This window comes from Homarus americanus, unplaced genomic scaffold (genome assembly GCF_018991925.1).
Source record: "Homarus americanus isolate GMGI-L3 unplaced genomic scaffold, GMGI_Hamer_2.0 scaffold41027, whole genome shotgun sequence".
In the NCBI taxonomy this organism is placed as follows: Eukaryota; Metazoa; Arthropoda; class Malacostraca; order Decapoda; family Nephropidae; genus Homarus; species Homarus americanus.
In genome coordinates this window covers 5,917,175-5,939,939 of record NW_024745073.1, presented here as the reverse complement: position 1 = coordinate 5,939,939, position 22,765 = coordinate 5,917,175, and the positions used below count along the sequence as shown (strand labels likewise).

The window sequence follows — 22,765 nt, the reverse complement described above, 5'->3', positions numbered from 1 at the left end:
TTCCAAACTGACAGCATTAGGTTATTTTCCACTTTTCACCACAGGCCCTACATCCACACCATTAACACTCTTATGTACCTTATCCCCACTACCCAGAAACCCCCTCCTGGTTAGGGATATTGGCCACCGAGCAATTTCTTTTCTTTTTCACCAAAGCACAATAATCCTCCACCCAGAAAAAAATAAAAGTCAATATTTACTATGTTGTAATTAATTATTTACTAAAGTATTTCCTTACACTGTACAGTATATACACATTAGTACTCACCGCTGTATACCAGTGGTGGGAAGCGAGGGAGGGAAGTACAGTACACCCAATACTGCTGTGCTGAATGGTCTTGAGATGCTACCATTTGTAGCCTCACTCACTCCACACAACAACCCTCACTATCTTCATTTTCAAAGGTATCTAGTCCCCTATCAGTGTGAACTAAAGCAGACTAAATTTTTTTATTGCTCTTCAGCACTTGAAAGGGACAATAAGGCATGATGAGTTGTGAGAACAATGTTTATTTAAAATATGAGTTATAATATTTACTAAACTAAAGGAAATATCACCAAATACTCCCAGCAATTATCCACAATATGCACAGTAAACCATATTCACACACACACACATAATCTAAGGGAGGGAAAAGTGACATTCTTTAAATGTCCACACGCTCACAACATCCATTGCTCAAGGACACAGACCAGACTGAATTTTAATAAAATTATCTGGGGACAGCCCAAAAGGGTGCCAGAGATTCGATACATTTACCAAGGATCTTCATGACGCAACCTGTAATCTAATATACTATAGGAATAGCAGTGTGTCTGTTCTGGGCAGCCGAAACGGCACAAAGGTTTTTCATCAAACTTGGTGGAAAAATCGCAAAAAATTCGTAGAGTGGAACAAACCTGGTCCCATGTCGATGGTTTCTTTAGGAAGGCATTAATTAACCATTTTATTTAAGCTGGAAAAAAATGTCGCTGTACTCTGTCAGCCGGACGGCGGTTGCTCGCTAGCTAAGCACGAGCGTTCAAACTTTTACCGGGCACGAAGGGCCCGCGATCACTTGTGCGTCCATAGTGGACAGCTTTTTTTAATACAATTATTTGTATCATGAGGATGCAACTAGTGAGTACAAGACTGTGAGCGTAGAATACTTTTCAGACACATCAGTTGCGTCCACAACCATGATTGTGTTAATTATTACTTATGTTGTTGCCGATTCACTCTTATACCCTTTGACTGCATTTTATCCTACCATGTCTTAAAACTCTCCACCACCTATTTAATACTATCTGCTGTCAACACTTATGTCATCAACAAAGAACAACTCCCAGAGTAGACCAGTCCGAAAGACAGACCCTTGATAGAGTCCTGTTTACTTTAAATTCCTCACCATTTACTCTCAGAAGTCCCTGAACCCACATATAAAGCCATAACCCCTTTGACCCCTGTGCTGAATGAAATCATCTTATGTTAGCTAAATACAATATTAAAAGTTGTGTCCCGTAGTGAAGGGGATTAAGAAGACACTCCTCGACCCCTAACTATAAATATTGCCTCTATTATGTTCCTTCCTGGGATTATCCCACAGTTTCTTTCCAGTGCATCACCTTTCCCTTGTAAGTTTTCACAATCATGATCTTCAGCCATTCAACTGGAGAAATACATTCCATCATAATTCAATTATTCAACTCGGTCACTATCATGTCAACAATGTCGGGTGATTTCAACATTTCTGCAACTAATAAAGAGCTACCAGCAGCCTTTCCATTCTTCATTTTCTCAATCACTTCAAAAAATAAAAGCAAGCAAATTAAATCTACAGAAAAATAATGCCTTTGTTGTTCTCCAACTTTATTATTACCCTCCCATTAGTTCATTAAGGGACTGAATATCTTCTTGAGCAGCAGTTGGCACTGAGGGTGTACCGGGATATCACCTAATCCCTGACATAACTCTTGACAAGTCTTGGGAACAGCTGAGTGCAGGAAGCTGATTAAAATTCCAGCCTCTTGTGTGACATTATGGAGAGTCTAGAAAAATTTTTATTTTTTAGTATCTTAAAAGTATTTTACTGTCTACATCTTGTGAAAGGATGCTCCAAACACAATTTCCTCTACAAAGTAATGTCACCACATATACGTAGTATGTCCACTTAATGACATCTTACCAACTCACTTGCTGAACTCAAATACATCTACTGTACAGTATATCTAATCCATGTAGTTATACATATTTCTTAAAATACCTATTAATCTGCAAAGTGAAGCTAAATTGCAATATGCATGATCATCAACTAGTAGAAAATTTTTAACAAAGTATGAAGATTACACATAATCTTACCTGAGGACTGTAATCTGAATCCTCATCAGTTACATCATACAGCAAACGCACAACCATCTGCATCATGGACGAAGCATCAATGTGAACCTGGGGCCAACATTCTTGAACATACACTTGGAGGGCCTAAGGAAAATTTGGGGTTATGTAAACATGGCGAAGCTGGGTTGTATGAAGTGATTTATAAAAAGGATGAAAATATAGGGGCTGTGTTGTGGAAAGGGAATACTAGCACAACACATCTGGTAAGGTAGCTTTATTGAATGATTGACAATAAAAGTTCTATAATGTTTCAATTCCGGTCACTCTGTGCCAAAGCATGAAAGGGCATTTGAGAGTGAAAAAGAAATTTAAGTTTACAGTATAAAACTAACATCTTAATCCATTTCCACATTTCTGTGCAACATAATGTTTTTTATTTTGGTAACATGGGTGACGAGATCATTAACTCTAAACCTTGATGCACACACTGTGAACACGGAGTACTTCTTTCCTCTTATGATTTACCAGTACAGTATACAGTATACTTTTATCTGTTATTTCCCTTTCTACTACACGCTAGTCCTCAAACTGAAAATGCACCGTCACTCAGTCATTACTCATCAACTCACATCCACTACACCATTTGTTGATACAGTATTTAGAAGAGTCTTGACAGTGAGAGAGCAACACAGTATCCATATACTGTACAGTATATACTCAAGTACATTTTGAGTTTTTATTATCAAAGTTTTATGCCTTTACTAATGTTTCTTTATAAAATAATATCCTTAGAAATTAACATTAATTGGGGAGCATTATAAAAGCATTATTATACTGTACACCTACCACGACACTAAGCGCTGAGGGGAGGCAGAAAGGCAGCATCCCAGCTGGAGGGCTGTGTTGCTATGGTGAATGTCCCAGAGACTTCAACAGTAATATATATATATATATATATATATATATATATATATATATATATATATATATATATATATATATATAACGGAGCACCTTAGCTAAGGTGCTCCCTTTTCCCCGTGATTTTATCAAGATTTATCTTATCCACTTTTTTCATTGTGATATATATATATATATATATATATATATATATATATATATATATATATATATATATATATATATATATATATATATATATATATATATATATATATATATATATATATATATATATATATATATATATATATTGTTGTACCCCACTTAACGCGGTCAATAGAACCCAGAGGGTCCCGTGTTAAGTGAAATCCGCGTTAAGTGAACAACAGAACATATGGGATTAATTCCAATAGAAACCGGCCCGACCCCCAAACTCCACTTTTTGAAGACACATAACTATGTTGTAGTAAAAATAACATCTTAATTTTATGATGGTACATGCACACAATTAATACTTAAGAGAAATAGAGAAATACAGTCGCCAAGTTAATGTCCATTCAAATAATGGACTCAACTCCCTCCCCCTCTCACACTACACTGCCGGCTCTTCCCTCTCTGAGAAATTTTTGGGGGAAAACCACTAAATTTTAATAAATAATACCTCAAACTAAAGTTAGGATAATACAATTGACATTGCTGGATTCCTTGTAAGACCAGGAATATTTTGAATATAAATGTCATATATTTTGCACAAAAGATAACATAGTTACTCAGAAAATTTTTTTATCTAAAATTTGTATGTCTAATGCAAAATATATGATGTTTATATTCAAAATGATCACCAAATTATAAGAATTCCAGCAATGTAAATTATATTCTGGCCGGGTAATTTGTATGAATTTTATGAGCTAAAACAGGCAGTCAGGCAGGGTGGAGGGTGGGGCAAATCTAAAAATAGCGTCTCGAGCCGGACACTCACCGCGTATATGATGAAAAAATCCGTGTTAAGTGAAAGTTCAGCTCTGGCGAGGCACCGCGTATATGATAAAACGCGTTAATGAATATATATATATATATATATATATATATATATATATATATATATATATATATATATATATATATATATATATATATATATATATATATATATATATATATATATATACACACACACACAGTGTAACCCCGCTTTATGCGGTCAATTGAACCCACCGAGGCCCGCGTCAAATTCTGGCTGTGATCTCATCATAGGTCCTGGACTCGTGGGCTGTGTTCCCAGACCTTCACCTATCAACTGCCAACTCTCTGGTCATCTACCACTACCGCATACCCCGACCGTCAGTTCCTCACATTCCGTCTGTGCCCCGGTGTTCTCCTGCCTTTTCAAGACGTCGCTGAGTGTGGAGTAAATGGACGCTTCCCTACCCTGAGTGTGCATCACCGTGTTCCAGAACCTTCCCCAAGGGCCACTGCCGTAGGAAATATTTGTTCATGGTTTGATTCTATAATTGTTTGATTCTATTAATTGCTGACTCCCCTTTATTGTTCGATTCTATCAATTGTTGACTCCATTTAATTGTTTGAATCCATTAATTGCTGACTCCCATTATTTGTTTGATTCCATTTGTTTGCTTCCTTTAATTGTTTGACTCCATTAACTGTTGGCTGCCTTATTTGTTTGACTCCCGTAATTATTTGATGTTTGTTGAGTGGTGTCAGAGTTTTGTGTTATATTTTTATAGTAAAGAGATGCCAATCTCAAACGGTTGTTTGTTATTCCTCGGAAAACCATGGTCCTTGACTTTCCTTTATTAAGATCCTGATTAGCCTGGTAAGGGATTTCTATCCCTAAGCCCCAGGCCTTTACAGATGTTAACCGGCGCATGACTGTACTTATACAGATAACAGAGTACATACGTATGTCTTTACATACCCTTAAAATACTGATTCTGCTCGAAGCTGTTGCTCCATCATACGTTGCTATATAGTCTGTGCATACATCCATCAAGTCTTGAGACCATCTGCAATAAAGTAAAAATAAATATTTTACTCTTATCTAAATCTGCCAACACACATTATCCCGAGATCACTAGAATTCACACTAGACAAACATTCTGAAGCTCTTCATTTGCAGTCTGTTAAATATTCACTATTATAAAAGAAATCATACATTCATCTTCTGTATTTCCAAAGACATTTGTTAAAATCTTAGTCCAAAATTCATAATTGATATTTCTACAGTATCTTTGAAGCTATGCCTGTACCGTCCACTCACATCCTCTACTACAGTGATAAAATTAATAAAAGTACAGGATAGTTAGAAAGCTCGGGTGCCTCCTCAAATAAAGAACAACTATATTGCATACTGATACAGTATAGTTATGTGCTGTATATTGACACAGAATAGCAAAAGGCTTGAGTAATAATCCAAAATGTCTGTCTGTTGCCCATCCTTTTGATGAGAATGATACGTCTCCATGACCAACAGACAGACATTTTGGATTGTCAATCAAACTATTTGTTTGTAAAAACAAACATACCTAATGGCAAAGATACCCATAGCTGCCAAGACACGTGGAAGTTCATTAGCATATACACAGCGTAGTGCCAAGTTTTGTTCATATCTCATATCTCGTAATAATTGTTGTAAAATGACATCACGAATGTTTTCCTGAAAATCAATGATCCATATAATTATTCCATAACAAAGATGTTATCAGAGAGACAGAGCATCGTACTGTACAGTATATTAACTTCTGTGCTAATCTTAACACAATAAGTATGCACTTTACTTACCCTACAACCATTAGTGAAATTAGTCACTAGGAGATTCACATACAGTACTATACCTGGTGTCTTTGTTTAATATTTGCCAATATGAAAGTCTAAGATAAAAGTATATTAATGCAAGGATGAGTTTATGTTGAACATGTTTGAAGCTTGCATAGTGTAGTGCTTACTCCAACCAATCTGTATGAATGTCAAAATTTCCAAATTACATGTACAGATAAATCAATACAGTGGTCCCTCGGTTAACGAAATTTCGGTGCTAATATTAGAATTGTTAAAACACTGTACCTAGGCTATATAAGATCTCTGATAGATTACCACGCACCAGCCCTGGTCCTTCGTGACGGGAAAGGCATTGACAAGCTCGAGAAAATGCAAAATAAAGCCCTCAGAATTATCCTAGGATGTCCCATGAGCACTAAAGTACTTAATATGAGGAAAGAACTAGGTATAACCAGTGTTAAAGATAGAATAATTGAAGTCAACCTCATGATAGCCCTGAGGGTTCTGCATGGTGATCCTAATAACATTGTTTCCTTAAAATTGCTAGAATGTGTGAACCATGGGACCGGTGAGTCTAAATGGATCCAAACTACAGCTACACATATGAAGATGTTTGGACTAGACCACCTGTACAAAGTTGAGACACAACAGCGCTTCCTGCCACCCTGGCGGACAGTTCCCTTCGATATCACGATACTGACATAACCGCCTAAAAAATTAATTATACAAAGCATTTATCTCCAAAACACTGCCAAATTGAGAGCTCTTGAACACATACACACTCTACAGACTGATGATAATATCACACAGACCATCTACACTGATGGATCTCTTAACACCGCCTGTGGGAGGGCTGGAAGTGCTATTGTTGTGACTCAACCTGACGGTAATATAATTGAGAAAGGAGTTAGAATTAACAACTGGGCATCCACTCTACAAACTGAATTAGTTGCCATACTCACAGCTATTAAATTCATTGAAACCAATGTCACTGACAGTCTCATCATCACTGACTCTCTGTCCTCACGACTTGCCCTTGACACCCTCGACTCAGGTTGTCACGCTCTTGTCTCTGAAGCCAGACACAAATATGCGTGCCTTGTTGACCGGGGTGTCAAGGTCAAACTGTTGTGGATCCCCTCTCACATAGGCCTCATAAAACATGACAGAGTTGATGCCCTCGCCAAACTCGCGTCTAACAAAGACACCGTTGAATACAATTTGGGTCTGTCAAAAAGAACCCTTAAAACTGAAATTAGGAAAGAACTCATTGATGAGTTTGACGCAAGTAGACTAGTTTACCATGATGAGATGTATCAAGTGAAACGTGTATATGGAGCAAGTAACAAGATCACTAGATTACAAGATGTTGTAGCCGCTAGATTAAGGTTAGGATACACAGTCTGTGCGGAATATTAAATCGCGATAGGGCCGATGAACTAAGTTCTCGCAAAAATAAGATCATATGTCGTGAAGGCTGTCCTGGGATGGGAGATGTCAAAACGCTTGGTTTGCTGGCAAGTGGTGACATTTGGCAACTGAGCACACATCACGGTTTGTAGTCGGTGCGCCTCTGGCAACTGTGAGGGGAAGATTTATTGTGCGGGTTCCCTCGCCATGTGACCGTGTTTTGTCTAGTTTAAGGTGCATTAACCCGACATAGTGGCCATCAGAGATGTCCAGGATGGTTACTACAAGAGACGATATTGCAGCAGTGATTGCATTGTACAAAGCGAACCATGTACTGAGAGAAATTTCGGCTCAGACTGGTGTGGCATTACGAGTTGTTCAAAATCTTGTCAAACGTTTCCGTGACCTTGGAGAGGAGGAGTTCCCAGCTCCATTACCTAAGTCTGGTAGGCCTAAATTATTGTCTCCACGGACACTTAAGGATATTTCTCGACAAGTTCGGTCCAATCCCTCACTCACAGCACGTGAAGTGAAAGAGAGAAAACCGTCTTATGAGTCACGTCTCGTTACGTTGTGTTCAACAAGCCCTGCACGATGACCTGGGATTTAAGAGCTTTCGTGCCTGCCGTAAACCTCTGTTGACAAAGAGACAGAAGGAAAATAGAGTGAAATTTTGCAAGGAATACGAAGTGTGGGATTTAGAGACGTGGAGGAGTATATTATGGTCGGATTAGGCCACGTTTTCTGTGGCTGGTAGTAATGGGAGGGTGTACCGCCCGCCCCACTCAGACGCACACCTCCCATAGTACACTGTAAAGACTGGTAAGCACCCTGCCTCGCTTATGGTTTGGGCTTCCTTTACGTATTATGGTGTTGGTGAACTAGTAATCCTCCCTAAGAACCAGATGATGAATCAGAACAACTAACTTGAACTGCTCAGTGATTTCTTTCCGGAATCATTTGATAAAGCTAAGGCAAACCTTTTCATGCAGGACGGTGCCCCATGCCACACTGCTAAAAGTGTCATACAGTGGCTCAAAGACTGTGAGGTACCTTTCTGTAATGACTGGCCTGGCAGTAGCCCAGATCTTAACCCAATAGAAAATTTGTGGTCCATTGTTAAGTGTCGTCTGCGCGACGCTGACACATCATCAATCCCGAAGCTAGAGGCAGCCATCAAGGATACCTGGGCTAACTTGCCACCTGACCTCTTGCAAAACCTTGCTGACAGTGTTCCTCGAAGGCTAAAAGACTGTCTGAAGCACAGAGGAAACACTACAAAGCATTAATAGAAGTGGTAAGTGTTACTTGACTTTATTTATACAACATAATCGTAAATATGCATATTTTTTCAGCATACGATCTCACAATCTGCGCAGACTGTAAGTACCTCTGGCAGTATGTTCCTCAAGCAGATGTAAACAAGACTAAATGTAAAGTGTGTGGTCAGACATATGGCCACACACTTGAACACTACGTCCTCGACTGTGTGAAGATAGAACCTTTTAGGGACAGGTCCAAGCACACTGTGTATGAAATGGCACAACATTTCATCTCTAATGGCAAGATAGCCGACATATTAAGATTGTATCCACTTTTTTGCACTTAGTAACTATATCAGTTCTCATGTACCAAATACACAATGTGCTTGAATACTTCTCACGTAAATGTGAATAACAAAGTGTGAGGCCAGACATACTGCCTCACACGCCTGTACTCACGCATTTGTGAATAAGTTACCCTTTATGTATAAAACTAAACAAATAATGTAATTGAAATACTGTGTAACATTCAGTGTCATAATATCCTGACAACGGGGGTTAATTATTATGACCCGTTGTAAACTCTACTCTGTAATCCTTTTGCGCTACCGCTCACAGGATGAGTGTGGGGTGCACAATAAAGTAGACGCTGTAAGCGGCAATATCAAAATCAATCTGAAAAACCCCCACACAGCCACAGTACAGTACTATGAACACCAATTGCTTCACTTTTAAAAGGTTCTCCTGAGCACAAAAAAATCTACTGTAATGTTATGTACAATACTCACATTTTTCAACTGTCCTGTGTTTGATGGGTCTGAATCCAAGACAACAGCTACTTTAATGATAGCTGGATATAAAACCTCCAGTACCTCTGCCTCCCTTGAATGGAGTATTGGTTTAAGAGCATTATATATCACTGCTGCTCGTCCATACCATCGGAGTTCAGAGCCTGTCTAAATTAAGGGAAAATGAGAATAAAACAGATATCTTATAAAAAAGTTACGTTTTCAGTACCACATCAATAATATTATGACAGTAAAATTCTGACTGCTTAGCCACGTAAGTATTTTCTTGATACACCAACATTTTGTGGTCTGTTGCACCAAACTTTAAATCACACACTATCCTCAGAATGATACTACAGTAATTATTCATTAGAGTACGGTATTAAGTATTTTGTTACTCCCTTATATTAATTTTAACTCTGTATATCTGAACTGAGTTCAAAGAACTCAAGTACAGTACATTGTCTGTACAGTATTTAGGTAAAATCCTACAGATGACCTTTTCAAAGGCATTACAGTATCTGTCAGTACGCAATATAAAAAATTAGATATAAATCAAATTATCATATTACTGGATATAGATATTTTATATCTATAACATGCTAAAAATAATTAAAATATTAATGAAATTTATTTACTTTATAAGAGAAGCTGCTTATACCTGTATCACCTTCTAGAAAAAATTTGTCATTCAACTCTATCCTTTGTCACAACTTAGCCTGGGGAATAGAAGGTGGTAGTTGGGATCAAAGGTACAGTACAGTATCTAAATACAGCACCGAAGGGGGATAGTGTGTGTTACAGAGGAAGAATGGAATTGAACCGACAAAGAAAAAAAAATAGTACAGTGGTCCGTCGGTTAACGAACGCCTTGGTTAACGAATTACCTTCCACAAGAATCTTCAATTCGGTTAACGAAAAAAAATTTGATTAACGAAATCCTTACGAAAATCACATTTTGTTTTGAACATCAGCTGATAAGCTGAGGAGGTACTCAGCCAATTCAGTGATCTCTTCTATGTTTACATTCAAACTAATCACTATCTTATAAGAATTCCAGCAAAGCAAATTAAATTCACCCCGGTCACTTCTATTAAATTTTATAAGCAAAAAAACAAAAACTCAATCTAAAGGACATACATTAACAATTAAATACTTCACACCACAGGCCCCAACTGTCAAACATGTCACTGTCACCCCTCCCTCCCTACCCCCCAATTTCGCTTGTGTATCTCTGTTTGTCCAGTAAATAGAACCTACAAAATCTCTACAGGTGTTTGTGTTTGCTCCTGTAGATAGAACTTGATACCCAGAACATATACACAACCCATGGATCAAGGTGCTATTGCTGCCTTTAAAGCGTGTTATTTACGTACGACCTTCGCTCAGGCTGTTGCTGCTACTGAAGGTGAGAAAACGCTCAAGAGAGTTTTGGAAGGAGTACAACGTTTTGTCATGTATAAAGAACATTAGTGCAGCATGGGATCAGGTTACAAAACATTGCATGAATGGAATATGGAAGAAAGTCCTGAAAAGATATGTGAACAGTTTTAGAGGATTTAATGAAAATGAAGTTATTTCGGATATTAGTAACAAGATAGTGGAGTTAGGTAAACAGCTTCAGTTAGAAATTGATAATGAAGATGTTGAACAGTTGGTTGAAAGTGTAGCAGAAGAGCTCAGTAACGAAGATCTCATCGAACTGGAAGCACACAAAGATGCAGAGGAAGAAGCCAGTCTAAATGTAGAAGAAGGACCTGCACCCTCCAAAAAGTTTTCAGTGAAACATATGGCAGAGGCATTTGCTACAATTAATAAAGGGATGCAAATGTTTGATGGCATGGATCAAAATTATGAGCGTTATGCCAAAGTTGACAGAATGATCCAAGATGCACTTGCTTGCTACAGAAAAATTTATAATGAAAAGAAAAAGCAAACTATGCAGTCTAAATTGGACATCTATTTCAAGAAGTCCCCCAGTGCTGTCTCCTCACGCCCCACCAGTGCTGCCTCTTCACTCCCTCAAGATGATCCAATACCTTCAACCAGCAAGTTTCCACCGTACATAAACCTGTCTGAAGAAAGCGACATTGATGACCCACCCAGCCCTGTCTCCTCCTCTGCTTCTTCCAGTTAATGTAGTCTCCATGTATAATTAGAAAATTATGGGGGCCCCGTGTGCATTCAGCTGACTACATTAAAGGTAAGTGCTCAGTCACACTGTATCCATTCCTCATTATTTATTACTTTTACTGTACTGTATTTCATTGTAGATTTTTTTTTTTGAAAAAAATAAAAATAAAAAATAAATAAATAAATAAAATTTAATTTTTTTATCTATGTCGGACTTACGACCATTCCGACTTACGACCTGGATTTGGGTCCCTAACCCCGTCGTAAGTTGGGGACTAGCTGTAATCACTATCTTATAAGAATTCCAGCAATGTAAATTATATTCTGGCTTTACTTTGTATATACAGTGAACCCTCACTTTACGCGGTCAATTGAACCCACGGAGGCCCGCGTAAAGCGAGAAACGCATAAAGTGAACAACATAACATATGGGATAAAATGAAATAGAGACCGGCAGACCCCCAAACTCCACTTTTTCCGACACAATACCTATGTTCTAGTAAAAATAGCATCTTAATTTTATGATGGTACATGCACACAATTAATACTTAAGAAAAATAGAGTAATACAGTCGCCAAGTTAATGTCCATTCAAATAATGGACTCAACTCCCTCCCCCTCTTCTCACACTCCTGGCTCTTCCCTCTCTGAGAAATGTTTGGGGGAAAACCACTAGATTTTAAGGTATAGTAATAAATAATACCTCAAACTAAAGTTAGGATAATATAATTGACATTGCTGGATTCCTTGTAAGACTAGGAATATTTTGAATATAAATGTCATATATTTTGCACAAAAGATAACATATTTACTCAGAGTAAACAAAATACTTAAAGTAGATCTAAAATTTGTATGTCTAATGCAAAATCTATGATGTTTATATTCAAAATGATCATCAAATTGTAAGAATTCCAGCAATGTAAATTATATTCTGGCCCGGTAATTTGTATGAATTTTATGAGCTAAAACAAATATCTTCAATAAATCAACAAAATATACTTGCCGAAATACTATCTGTCAATCAAAATACCCCACCTCCCCCCCTCTTCCCACCTGCTCCCTGGATCTCTCCCTCCCTCCCTACCCCTCACCCCCACCTTCCCTCCCTACCAGAGAAATGATTGGGTTATAACAGTATACTTACATTTTTAGTAATAAATAATACCTCAGACTAAAGTTAGGATAATATAATTGACATTGCTGGATTCCTTGCAAGACCAGGAATATTTTGAATATACACTTCATATATTTTGCACAAAAGATAACATATTTGCTCTGAGTAAACAAAATACTTGCATTAGATCTAAAATTTGTATGTCTAATGCAAAATCTATGATGCTTATATTCAAAATGATCATCAAATTGTAAGAATTCCAGCAATGTAAATTATATTCTGGCCGGATAATTTGTATGAATTTTATGAGCTAAATAAAAAAATTATACTTCACCCGCGTATATGAGTAGATGCACCGCGTAAAGTGGGATTCCGGTTCTGGCAGGGTACCGCGTAAATGTAGAAATGCGTAAAGTGAAACCGCGTAAAGCGAGGGTTCACTGTACTGTACTTTTCTGTGAGCTGGAACCAATTACCCAATACAGTCAGTTCTGCTATAACGCGATAGTTGTGTTCTTGTAAAACATCGTGTTATAGAAATTCGCGTAATAGAAATAACAGGGCTTATGGAGAAAATAGGTTTAGGTGCAGATTACTACTCGAAATCGAAAAAAATTTAGTAGTTAGCCTAACACAAAGGATAGCACAGTCTAAATAAATGGGTGATTTTGAGGTTGATAACATCGAGCTTCTCTTCAAGGGTTATAGCCTTTCTTTTACGATCATCACCGGGAATGCGGTCACCAGAACACTTCTTGGAGATATTCTTCTTTACCATATTCACAGTTAATACCACAAAATTGGAGAAATAGTAAGCAAAAATCACGTTACAGCAAACAAGCGTTTGCATTTTACAAATATCGTTCCTCTATTCATAAATCGCATTAGAGCCAATTCGCTTTGTCAAAACACGCGTTATAGCAGAACTCACTGTACTGTATACATACATTATTTCTGCAATTCTTCACAAACAAAACACATAACTCAATTGAACATGTGATGTCGAACGTGAACTGTAAACACTGCATAACCCAGCGCCAAGCCATAACAACCGTTCGAGTGGAATCACGTTAGAGCAAACGCGTTTTACAAATATTGTTCCTCTATTCATCAATCGCGTTAGAGCCAATTCGCGTTGTCAAAACACGTGTTATAGCAGAACTCACTGTATCCCATTGAAACAATGGTTTCAGTTAACGAAATTTTCGGTTAACGAACGACCTTCTGGAACGAATTGTGTTCGTTAACCGAGGGACCACTGTATAACCATGTATGTAAAGAACCAACAATAAGACATTCACCCACAGAAATAATAAATGGACATGCAATACAGCACACTGTACAGTATAAGTTTCTACAATTTAGGTTGTTGTAAGTCATTTGAGGAAAATACATGGTGTTAGTATAGGAGATATACAGTAGAAGGACTAAGAATGTCAAACAGCCATTTTCTTAGTTGTTCAGAAGCTTGGTAAACACTTTGTGTGCTAGCTCCCCACACATGAATGGTTTCTTAAATGTGTTTCCAAGGTCACACCAGTTGTATGCAGCAATGCTGTGTATGACTGGTGTGAGATGCCTCGGAAACACATGTGTGGGGAGCTAGCACACAAAGTGTTCACCAAGCTTCTGAACAACTAAGAAAATGGCCAAAAGATATGGTATGTAAGACATATTTAGGTTGTTTGGCTGTGTCAAATAAATGTGAGATGGTAGTACAGCAGAGTATCAGATGTAAAGAAAAGTGAGAAGCAAAGCAGAAGAATATTAAGCAAGGGGAAAGTATGGTAAATGGCATCTTAGGCAGGCACTGTTACTATACAGTACCCCAGTGATGCAACAGTTGGATCAGTGACACTGTCCTGGGAGGGAAAGATATAGGGGGGAGTACAGTACACAGTATTAAGATGTTTGTAGAGGGAAGTGTGCTTATACAGTATAGGTCAGCATGAAGATCCTCAAAATTACTCCCAAAGAATGAATAAGGCAGAAAAAAAATAAATAAAGTACATTATTCATTTTAAAGTTGTTGGTAAATCTTAAAACTGCACATTGAATTATTTGATAAAATCACACAGGGAAACCTTAGCTCTCGTCTTTATTCAAGACATCTTCAGAGGCAACTGAAGATGTCTTGAATAAAGACGAAAGCTAAGGTTCTCCATTGTTTCCCTTTTTCCTGTGTGATTTTATCAAGATTTATCTTATCCACGTTTCCATTGTGGATCTACATGAAATTGAATTACTTGTGTGATTTTTCTAAAACATAATTACTCCAACATATTAAGGTATTAAAATCATACTTACTGTGATTTCTAATATATAATGAAGACACTTAAGTCCTAGGACTTTGTTTTGCTGTTCCCAGTCATCCACTATAAAAAGTGCAGGAGGTAGCAGGTATACCAGGTGCTCTTCTACATGCTCCCTCTGAAAATTCATCACAGTTATACATTTGTAAAATCATATATATATATATATATATATATATATATATATATATATATATATATATATATATATATATATATATATATATATATATATATATATATATATATATATATATATATATATATATATATATATATATATATATATATATATATATATATATATATATATATATATATATATATATATATATATATATATATATATATATATATATATATATATATATATATATATATAACAACACTGGGATTTTGTCATTACAGTATTTGTCATAATAAACAAATCCATTGAAGAATCAACCTCCAGAATCCAACAGATGTACGGTATAGTACTTGTCATCTAACCCCCATTCAGAGAGCAACTCCATATCCCTAACTCTAATAACAACTATAGACATGTACTGAGTGAGATTGTACTGTGTTATCAGTGAAATAAAAATAAAACAAAAACATTACTTTGAATCTCAAGGTTAGGAGTTAACTGCATATTCACCCAGTGGATATATATACTGTATATATTTTTTAAATATAGACAGAACACAACAAATCTTCTTGGGCAAATATGCATGCATGGAGTTGCTTATCAAATACAGTAACTTGTACACTGTACAGTATACAATTTTAATATGACTAGCAGGAGTGTACGTACCTCAGATTTAGCAGATACGCGGATTTCAAATTTTATCATAAAAAATACACTCGCTTATCCACCACAATTTATTCAAGCCATCTAACAGACTCCCTGAATGATCTACCCCAGATTACTTTATAAAAAATAAATAAATAAGTTAAAATACCCAGAAATGGAACATGCAGGTTTCTTTCAACTCAGTGGGGGTTCATCAGTTTCAAAGTCACTGGCACATAGCTACTATTTTGTTCTCTATGTCAGCTCATTAGATCTGCAGAATATACTGTAAGTACAACAAGGAAGAGCCAGTTTGTTGTGAATGTCCACTCAGGAACTTAAAAAAAAAAAAAGTCAGATTAACCAAGAATAAAAAATAAAGGAAAGTGGCCTTAATATAGAGAATGCTGATTGGACAGTCACAGCTCTAAGGAGACCGACCATCAGCCTTTTGAAGCAACTAGCCTAACCAGTCCCTTCATCTGAGACAGACAGTGAGATGGAAGGAGACGGGTGTTTGTCATACAGTATACGGAATAGAAAAACAGATCATTTCTTGGCTAACAAAACAGGTGCTGGTCTAAAAACTGAAAAGACCAAGAAAGTAGTCCATATTACGAGATCCTTCTAGTTGGCCAGAAATTTATATAAAAACATGTGTATATAATACAGAGAATGTTGGAATAATACTACCCGGTACTACTGTATTAAACAGGGGTAGAAATTCACATACGCCCAAGGCGACCAATATATCAGAAGGGCACAAAGATCTTAGAAATTTACTGGTTTTTAATCGCCCGGCAAGCGACTAGCATGACAGACTCGCAGTGTCTAGGAGCTATCCAGTAGTTATGAACAAAAATTTATGTTTTTGACCTTCTGCTTTACCATAAGGAAGTGCTTAGTGCCAAGTTTATATAAAGCATTGCAAGAGCAAATGTGTGTTGTACACGTGAACCCACGTACTTGGTTGTTGCACCCTGCTGCTCCCAGAGAGTCGGCGATCTCAGTGCAACTAATACCTATGTAAAGTATTGATGTGATGTCTAACTAACAGACATTATTATTAATCATCATGAGTCACCAAAGGGGATTGTTTGGTATGTGGAAGAATAATAATCCACCACCAAGCAAAAAGCAAAAAAAAAAAGTTAGAGCAGCAGCGTCAATATGAACAATCAACACGATCCATATAATTCCAGACATCGTGATATGCGGAGTTTGACTGGCTGCTATGAGCTTTGCTCATAATGGTATGTAGTGCTATCTGTACAAAATGAGTAAGATATCACCTGTTTCAAAACTGTCCTGGCAGCAAATAAATGAATCATACAGAGAAAAGTGTGGCTCCTTTCTCCATTTAGTTGACCTTCTGCTGTCCATTCCAACCAGTTCTGCTGATGCTGAATTTGGCTTCAGTCAGGTCAAGCTCATCAAGATGGACTGGCGCAGTCGTCTCACCGATGACCAATTGACAGATCTCCTAGTGTTCCAGTTGCAGCCAGAATGTGTTAGCAACTTCAATCCAGAGCAAGTCATCAACAATTTTTAACAACTGGGGCACGCCATGTTGATGGGTATAACCACACAGATGGCTGCAACACAGAGGAAGTGCTGGACGATATCGAAGAATTGGATGAGGAGCATACTGTATACAGAAACTTATTGACCAAATCCAGTGAAGAAGAAAGTCTTCAGTTGCATCTACATACAGTACAGTAGTTTTTAAGAGGATCTTAAAAAAAATTAATTTTCAGCTAATAATATACAGGTGCTCCTCTACTTACGAACGAGTTACGTTCCTGAGGCTTGTTTGTAAGTCCAACTTTACTCTTGTAGATACCAAACATATAGTAAAAAAATTAAAAGATTGTGGATATTTAGTACAGTACAGCTATACCCTTTAATACAGCCTTAAAACCTGGCTCACTCTTCTCCTCTTAGGTAATGTTTGTTCTATCTGGATTTTCTTCAAAATAATCCAGTCTCGTCCACATTAAACACCTGTTCTGGCAGGTAACCCCCCCCCCCTCCCACAGTGATGATGTTTGTATCTCTGAAAGTTTGTAAGTTGAACGTTCTTAAGTAGAGGAGCACCTGTAAAGTAAACAAGGAAACAGATTATCCATATTATAATAATATGTTGTGCATGCCAGTGTTTTCAATTTGAATATAATTTACCTTTTGCTATTTAGGTAAATAAAGCATCCAAGTAAACAATTTTCTAAATAGGCCTACCCAGTATAAGTGAACCATGAATTTTTTTTTTTTTTTAATGTGTAGTAAAATTTTGGAAGGGCTAGTAACTATTCAGTTCTATTAGCCTGGCCGGCTACCTGAAGAAAAGGGTGAATTTCTACCCCTAGTATACTTGACTGCACTTACTCTTATGTTATGCAGAATCCACACGTATGACATCTTCAAAGCAGGATATATTTTCCAGTTATTTTTGTTCAACATTTCACTCAGTCTTTGTAGAATGTATTTTAAGTAGAAAACTTCCTTTTCTTTTTCAACAGCATTCATATCATTTTCAGTACTTGAGCGACCTGCAGTATCAGTTGATGTGTGAGTGAGAAATGTTTGTACAGATCTACAGTTGCAAACTTCACATAACTTATTCATGACACTTTCTGATGTATTGGCTGTTTTCTTACTTCCCCATTCCCAATTCTCATCAATGTATTCACATGCAACAAGAAAACAACTGACCACAACATTTCTTGTAAACACAGGAGAAAATTTCTGCCCTCCCTTCTTGGCAGAATATATCCTATCAAGTATTCTTAAAATAACACTGAGTTGAATTTCAGCATTATTAGCAACACTCTCAAAGTCTGATGCAGTGTAAGGCACATTTGGGTTCTGAAGTGGAGGCACATGACAGGCCTTAACAACATAAGTTACAGTTGAAGTAAGTTCATCTTCACACACTTGATTTTTAGTGATGTTCAGGCTCTCCAGAAAGTCTAAAAGTTTTTCATTTTGTACAGATGTCATACTGGCATTCTTCAGGAACGAGCTGTAAAGAAATGAAAGAAATATTATCCACAAGTCTACTAATAAACTAGTGAAAAAGAAATCTCCCATTCGTATCACATATCAAAATGCAGATGAAAAGGATAAGTACAGTATACTGTACAGGACAGAATACAGTCAGTCCTCGACTTACGATGGAGTTAGGGACCAACGACCAGGTGGTAAGTCGAATTGGTCGTAAGTCGAAAATGCAAAAATAATACATAAAAAATCTAAAATGGGTGTCTCTTTTTCTTCTCAGCACCACGAGAACTCTCACTTTTAAGCTTGCCAGCCATTTTAAAGAGAAATACAAACGCAAATTTTGTCAGTACACAGCGCGATCACTAGCGTCAGGACTCGAAAATACGTAATTTGAAAAATGTTTTATATGACTGAGGCAGTCGTATGTCAGGGTGGTCTTAAGTCGAGTAGGTCGTAAGTCGAAGAGTACCTGTACAGTACAGTAGTACCCCGCTTTACACGGTTTCACTTTCCGCGGTACCTTGCCAGAACCGGACTTTCACTTTCCGCGGTGCATCTACTCATATACGCGCAGTGAAGTATAATATATATATATTTTTTTTGGCTCATAAAATTCTTACAAATTACCCTGCCAGAATATAATTTACATTGCTGGAATTCTTACAATATGATGATCATTTTGAATATAAACATCATGGATTTTGCATTAGACATACAAATTTTAGATCTAATGTAATAATTTGGTTTGCACAAAGCAAATATTTTATCGTTTGTGCAAAATATATGAAGTTTACATTCAAAATATTCCCTGACCTGCAAGGAATCTAGAAATGTTAATTATGTTCAAGGTGACGGAGAAAATGAAAGTTTAAGATAGTTACGAAAATCTTAGAGAGGGGTGAAGTTAGGGTAATGGGGCGATAGTTAGAGGGATTAGAATGGTCACACTTCTTCAGGATGGGCTGAACCGAGGCATGCTTCCAAGAAGAAGGAAAAGCTTGGATTTTGAGGCAAAGGCGAAAGAGGTGAGCAAGCACAGGGGCCAGGGCTTCAGCACATTCCCTCAGAACACGAGGGGGTATTTCCTCCGGTTCATGCGCCTTACTCACATCCAACCTGGATAACACACCAGCAACCCTACGAGTGGAGATTACACGAAAGTGCATAGGTTCAGTAAGAGCAGGAGGGATAGAGTTGGAATCGTCTAAGGTGGAGTTAGAGGAGAATATAAGGTTCAACAGTATTAGGTTCTAGTAAATGTCACCTCTTTTAATAAAGTTATTACCAGTATAATGTTTAGAACATCTGTGGAAAAATAAACGAAATCGAACAACTCCTTCTGGTGGTAGCAGTATTCTCATACATTACCAAAAACATATACTGTATAGATGAATACATCCCATCTCGTCACCAACCCGGTTCATCACCAAAAAAAACCATTTTGTCACCAACATCAAATCCGTTTCGTCACCACTAACAGACCGTTAGTAACTGGTATTAGAGTGACAAATTGTAAGTTATTATTTTACACAAATAGAAATTACACATATATACAGACAATACGAGAATTATTGTGTTATTATTATACATGAATATTAATTATTTAATAAAGAAAACGATTAAAACATTGGTAAATAAACAAAATACAGAACAAATGAAGGTGATTTCTTCTTCTACTTCATTGATTTGCAATTACAAATAGCTGCTGAGTAAAAGCTAAAATCGTGCATAAGAAAAGCAAATCATAACAAACAAGTCCGTCTCTGGAAGCTGTGGGATGAATATGAAGAAAAAAAATATCACCACTTCTAATTTCCTAACAAATTGTCAGCATCTTCTTTCAAGCTTGCATGAGTAATAACAATGTTTTAATTTTTGTTTCGTTTTAGTCTTTAATAAATTGTCTTAGTGAGGTGCTTGCATCCTCCAATGTATTGTTATGCTGAGGAATAATTTCATAATACAATTTCGTAAACACTGTGTTTTAATTATTTTCTATCCCACGCAACAGTTATTTTGGCAAATTTAGGGTATTATTGCGTTTACACACCGTTCATTCCTACCACTAATCTATTATCATATTCGAATAAGACATCTAATTATAAGATAATTTTCATCTGTTACATTACCGGCAGAAATGTATAAAAACGGAGATAGCTTTTCCAAATAAATTTATATTTTCTGCCGTTATCGTCTGCCTCTCACCCAACACTGCGTGTCTCTCGCGTCTCCTTCATAAATCATGACGCGCATGCGTACCCGTGCATGTCACATGGCCAATCAAAAGCGTTTTTGCTAATTCAGAGTATATTTGGTCCAATCAAAATCGAGTTTTATTTTGGGTCTCTCATATTTTGAAATTCAAGTTCAGTTCCGACCACGGAAGTCTGCGATGGATGTCACTTAAAGTATATGGAGCTGATTGCGAGTTTTGGAAAAAAAATGTAGAAACTATAGCATTTTTTCGATCGCATGGTGTTCTTCCAACCTCAGTAAAGTGTACTAAGAGCAAGACGGAATGTAAATATCACAAAGACCAACACATGTGGCGTTGGGTAAGAATCCCAGAATGCAACAACGAACAAGAACCAGGCCAATAAGGTAAGAAATAGGTGATTCCAGCATAAGGTGAGAGTCAGTTAGGTTAGGTTAGGTTAGGTTTTGGTTTTTCTAGTGTTTTTTTGTGTATTTTTTAGTCGCTTAGCCACTTTTTTTCGGAAAACGTCAAACAAAAAAATCGCAAAAAAATGGCTAATTTCCGCCAAAAATGAAAGTCATATTCGGTCTAAACACACACAAATACACTAGAAAAATATATTTTTTACACACTAAAAGTGAACGGTGTGACAATGCAAATTTACCAAATTTAGTGAAATTTTCGTGTGTATATTGATGTATTAATTATGTAAGAATTGTCTGGAATATATTGTCATTGAAATGGTGATGGGAATGAATGCGGTGATGAAACGGATAAAACCAGTGGTGACGAAATGGATAAAAAATGTGGTGATGAAACAGGTTGGTGACGAAATGGGCACACCCCATATAGGTCAATAGTTATTTATCACCCACTGGAAATATTTTAACTACTTTCTTTAGCTATCCTTGTTAGAATTAAATTTTTGTTCACCAGTTTTGTATACTAACACTGTCTATGAACATGATGAGCCAGTGTGAACTTATAAGACACTGTCACTAATACATATATGTATATCTACTTACCTTCGTCTTGGAACACTTCTCTTTAAATCCCGTGCAATGTTTGCTTACAAATCTTCGGACTGGAGTGATGAAGCTGAGTCAGTTAATGTTAGAGTCTATAAACAAGTAGGCAAAGTAAAAATAGAAAACTAATGTGGCATTGTCAAGTCAATAATGAACCACTGTTATCACATCAACAAGTTGGTCAATGTTAGTTAATATTCACTAGCGCAACTGCCAAATTAATTTAAAATAAATAAACATATAATATATACCAAACGTAACTTCACGACCCTATAGTAATTATTTTATATCAGGTTTTGTTAGTTATTATTGTCTATTATAGTACACAAACTTTAATAAATGATTTAAGTGGTTTACTTATAACGTTGGTCCGTAACGTGCTGCCATCTGGCGAATTTTATGAAAACTACTTTTTTTTCTTGGTTGATTATGTTAAAAATAAATTTCTGTGAATTTACTCCGGATTTACTTTATTTAAAATTCATTGATTACAGAAGATGAATTAATGTCATGTTTTCTACACGAAACAGTTAAAAAAATTATGTGTTACCATTTCTCGACAAAGCCCCTTGTGGGGTACGTTATATTTGGTTCACACTCAGGATGGGATGGAGAAAGGAAACTCACAATGTGCTCTCTGTATACATGTTGTATTGGATGTACAGTGCCGCTTGGTGCTGGGAAGTGGCAGCGTGGTTACAAGCGTGATGTAGAGAGAGCTGGTTGGTGAG

At 36.8% G+C, this 22,765-nt stretch overlaps 1 protein-coding gene across 1 annotated transcript; it reads right to left on the bottom strand.

Annotated features, from left to right (window-relative positions):
- Positions 1-494: 494 nt before the first annotated feature.
- LOC121878301 (TELO2-interacting protein 2-like) lies at positions 495-22,419 on the bottom strand. Its single transcript, XM_042384401.1, has 8 exons — positions 22,392-22,419; positions 18,192-18,828; positions 15,030-15,152; positions 9,477-9,644; positions 5,764-5,894; positions 5,157-5,244; positions 2,339-2,461; positions 495-2,028 (listed from the first exon to the last, which is right to left on the bottom strand). The coding sequence occupies exons 2-8, from the start codon at positions 18,804-18,806 to the stop codon at positions 1,867-1,869; spliced, it is 1,410 nt and encodes a 469-aa protein (XP_042240335.1). The 5' UTR covers positions 18,807-18,828; positions 22,392-22,419; the 3' UTR covers positions 495-1,866.
- Positions 22,420-22,765: the final 346 nt, after the last annotated feature.